This window comes from Rosa rugosa, chromosome 6, assembly GCF_958449725.1.
Source record: "Rosa rugosa chromosome 6, drRosRugo1.1, whole genome shotgun sequence".
Lineage (NCBI taxonomy): Eukaryota > Viridiplantae > Streptophyta > Magnoliopsida > Rosales > Rosaceae > Rosa > Rosa rugosa.
In genome coordinates this window covers 14703334-14706464 of record NC_084825.1, presented here as the reverse complement: position 1 = coordinate 14706464, position 3131 = coordinate 14703334, and the positions used below count along the sequence as shown (strand labels likewise).

Below are 3131 nucleotides of genomic sequence, written 5' to 3'. Positions count from 1 at the left end.
CTCCCAAAAGATTGATCAGGTCTTGTTGTTTGTTAATGTTGACAATATAATATGCAATTAATTGTGAAGTCCATTTAGTATTAGACAAATCTTGATAGTTAGGTCCATAACGCACCAAAAGCTCAACGCATTCAGTCATACAAAATCTAGTATTCAGAAGAAACTTTGCTGTACATAATTAACAGAATTCTTACCCTTTCGAGGGTAACTTGCATATCTCATCTACAGCTTCACTCCCAGTTACCACAGAATTCTTACTCTGAGTACATTCCTGCAACAGTGCAACTCAACCGCATGAAAAATAGTTAGGATTCCAACAATGCTATAAACTCTAACACTAGACACAAACAAAGAATACCAGAAAAATGTTAACATACCAATAATCTAGGATACTAGAAAAAAAGCTAGGATTCCAACAATGCTATAGCTCTACGGATCAATGCTATAACTCTATGGATCAGACCAATAATCTTCAGATAGTGCCAATAACGGATTACTTTTACTAATTATCTTTATCATTACAAGCGATGTCGGTTGGTACCTATTAAATTTCACTGATATCTTTGTTTAATTGAACACCCATGATACCCAGCCATATGTCTAATGTATTGGCCATCCAGTTAATAAACTACTACATATCAATAAGGTACCCAGCCATTTCTATACCAACAAAGAATGATTCAAAGAGACCGATTATACAAAGTCTTCTATATCAGACACCATTTCTATATCAATTAATCAAAGAGACCATTTCTATTATTCTATATCAAACACCAACAATTAAATGAATTAATAGGTACGTTTCGTCTTTTCCAGCAAAAACAAAGAAGAAGCAAACAGGGTGCTGCCTTTGATAGTTTGACAATAATCATAATATCAGCTCTTTGACAATTTGACAATATCAATTCTTGCACGCAGTCAAGGTTCAAAATTTCCTGTAATTGACAATTTGATATCACAAACCCAGTTCACAGGGCCGGCCCTGAGACTAGGCGAACCAGGCCCACGCCTAGGGCCTCAGATTTAGTGGGCATTTCTGAATACTCTAAGAAGAGGACTATTTTTGGTGCTCTTAGCCCCGCAAAGAAAACAAGGCATATGATAGAACTGATGACTACCAATGAGGACCAAGAACGGGGATCAGTTTCAAACACATCTAGGGATTGAAGAGTTGATTTTATCTTCCAAAAAGCAAAAAGGTAAGATCTTTGAAGCGTTTTCTTTTGTGTTTTGATGAAATTTTGTTTTTTTACTTCTCCATTTGTGTTTTTTTTTTCATCTTTGTTTCATTCATTCTCTGTTGAAAATTTGCTATATGCCCGTGAGGCTTTCTATATGATATTCTTTAGGGATTCAAATAATTCAATTGTTGAATTTGTTGGATGTTGGTTGGGTTTGAAGTTGTTATCACTCACACTCTGTTTTGGGGCCTCAAATTTTTTTCCGTCTTGAGCCTCCAAACTCACAGGGCCGGCCCTGCCAGTTCATACAAAAAGGTGATACCCCAAAGCACTGATGTCCTTTCCGTGCTTCCTCTTAAACTCTTGTATGAAATAGGTCACCATTCTATTGTCAAAATCTTCACCCCCAAGATGAGTATCTCCTGCAGTAGCTTTCACCTCAAAAATTACTTCTTCAATCTTGAGAAGAGAAACATCAAAAGTACCACCACCAAGATCAAATATAAGAACATTTTTTCCACGAACAATTGTGCCTTTTTTGTTAAGACCATAGGCAATGGCAGCTGCCGTTGGCTCATTGATAATACGTATGACATTCATACCAGCAATCAAACCAGCATCTTTTGTAGCCTGTCGCTGAAAGTCATTGAAGTATGCCGACACAGTTATAACAACATCTTTTACTGTTGATCCGATGTAGGCCTCTGCTATTTCACGCATTTTAACGAGAATCATGGAAGATATTTCCTCAGCAGCAAACTTCTTCTCCACATTATTGTAGTTAACCACAATTACGGGTTTGTCCCTCACACCACGAACCTTGAAAGGTCACAACTTCATGTCACTCCTAACAGAGGGATCGCTGAATCTCCTACCAATCAACCGCTTTGCATCTGAATTATAATATAGATAAAGCATAAGTAATTATACAGTGCTATAGAAGCATTAAAAAAAGAAGTCAGTTTATGGAGACTAAGAATAAACTCACCAAATACAGTGTTAGTAGGGTTCGTAGAGACTTGATTCTTAGCGGCATCGCCAATCAAACGACCATTGTTGGTAAAAGCAACATAAGATGGTGTCGTTCTGTTGCCCTGGTCATTAGCTATGATCTCAACGCGATCCTGTTGCCAAATTCCAACACATGAGTAAGTTGTTCCGAGATCAATACCAATCGCTGGACACACATCTTTTGCAGCCATAGCCGTTGTAGGTATGAAACTATGAATATTCTTTTTTCTTGATCCAAAATATGAAGAAACCTTAAACAAAGAGAAAAGTGTTTATGATGGATGTGATACAAAAAATGTGGGAATAACATTTAGGATAGTAGCAAATCTATTCCTTCTTTTTACTGGAATAAACGATCCTAATTGACACTAGGAGTCCTAAGGTAATTGGTCAACGAACAATCAAATAATTTGTGGAACCATGTTAGCTTCTTCTTTTTTTTTGCTGAATGATCGAGAACTGGATATGAGTAAACCTATCACTCCATTTTATTAATCAAAGAAGAAGAACAAAAGAAGGAGAACCAAAACCAATACCTCCTAAAATAAATAACAGATCGACTAACTAAAACGAAATTGAGAAAACCTTATAATGTCACTATTACAATACGATACTATAAAATACCACACCAAGACTCGGAAATTTTTTGGTGAGGAACGCGCTGCACGCGCTCTAGGTTTTCGATAAAGTCTTCTCCTCTCCATCAGGCGGCGCGTCCTCGGGGCGTTGTCGTCGGACGGGCTTCGTTGTTTGCCTGAGTTGGTTGAGGAAGTGGTTGGGGGTTCGTCTGGACCGCCGCGAGTGGATGTAGGTGGTGGAGGAGATCGTAGTCCCTGTAGGGTGAGGCTCGGTTCTGATTGCCGACTTTGGTTCTGGATTGTGCGGTTGCGAGGCCTTCTCGTGGTCGATGGTTTAGGTCTGGTGGTGGAGTCCAACATG

At 38.5% G+C, this 3131-nt stretch overlaps 1 protein-coding gene across 1 annotated transcript; it reads right to left on the bottom strand.

Annotated features, from left to right (window-relative positions):
* Positions 1-1517: 1517 nt before the first annotated feature.
* Positions 1518-2395, bottom strand: LOC133713417 (uncharacterized). The gene is made up of 2 exons (XM_062139434.1): positions 2170-2395; positions 1518-2074 (listed from the first exon to the last, which is right to left on the bottom strand). Exons 1-2 carry the CDS (start codon positions 2381-2383, stop codon positions 2010-2012), a joined length of 279 nt encoding a protein of 92 aa, XP_061995418.1. The 5' UTR covers positions 2384-2395; the 3' UTR covers positions 1518-2009.
* Positions 2396-3131: the final 736 nt, after the last annotated feature.

Bases quoted from the DNA above. Each gene is read 5' to 3' on its own strand.
- LOC133713417 (XM_062139434.1), bottom strand. From the start codon at position 2,383: ATGGCTGCAAAAGATGTGTGTCCAGCGATTGGTATTGATCTCGGAACA. The intron at 2,075-2,169 runs GTGAGTTTATTC...ATTATAATTCAG, and splicing joins CCCTACTAACACTGTATTTG to ATGCAAAGCGGTTGATTGGT.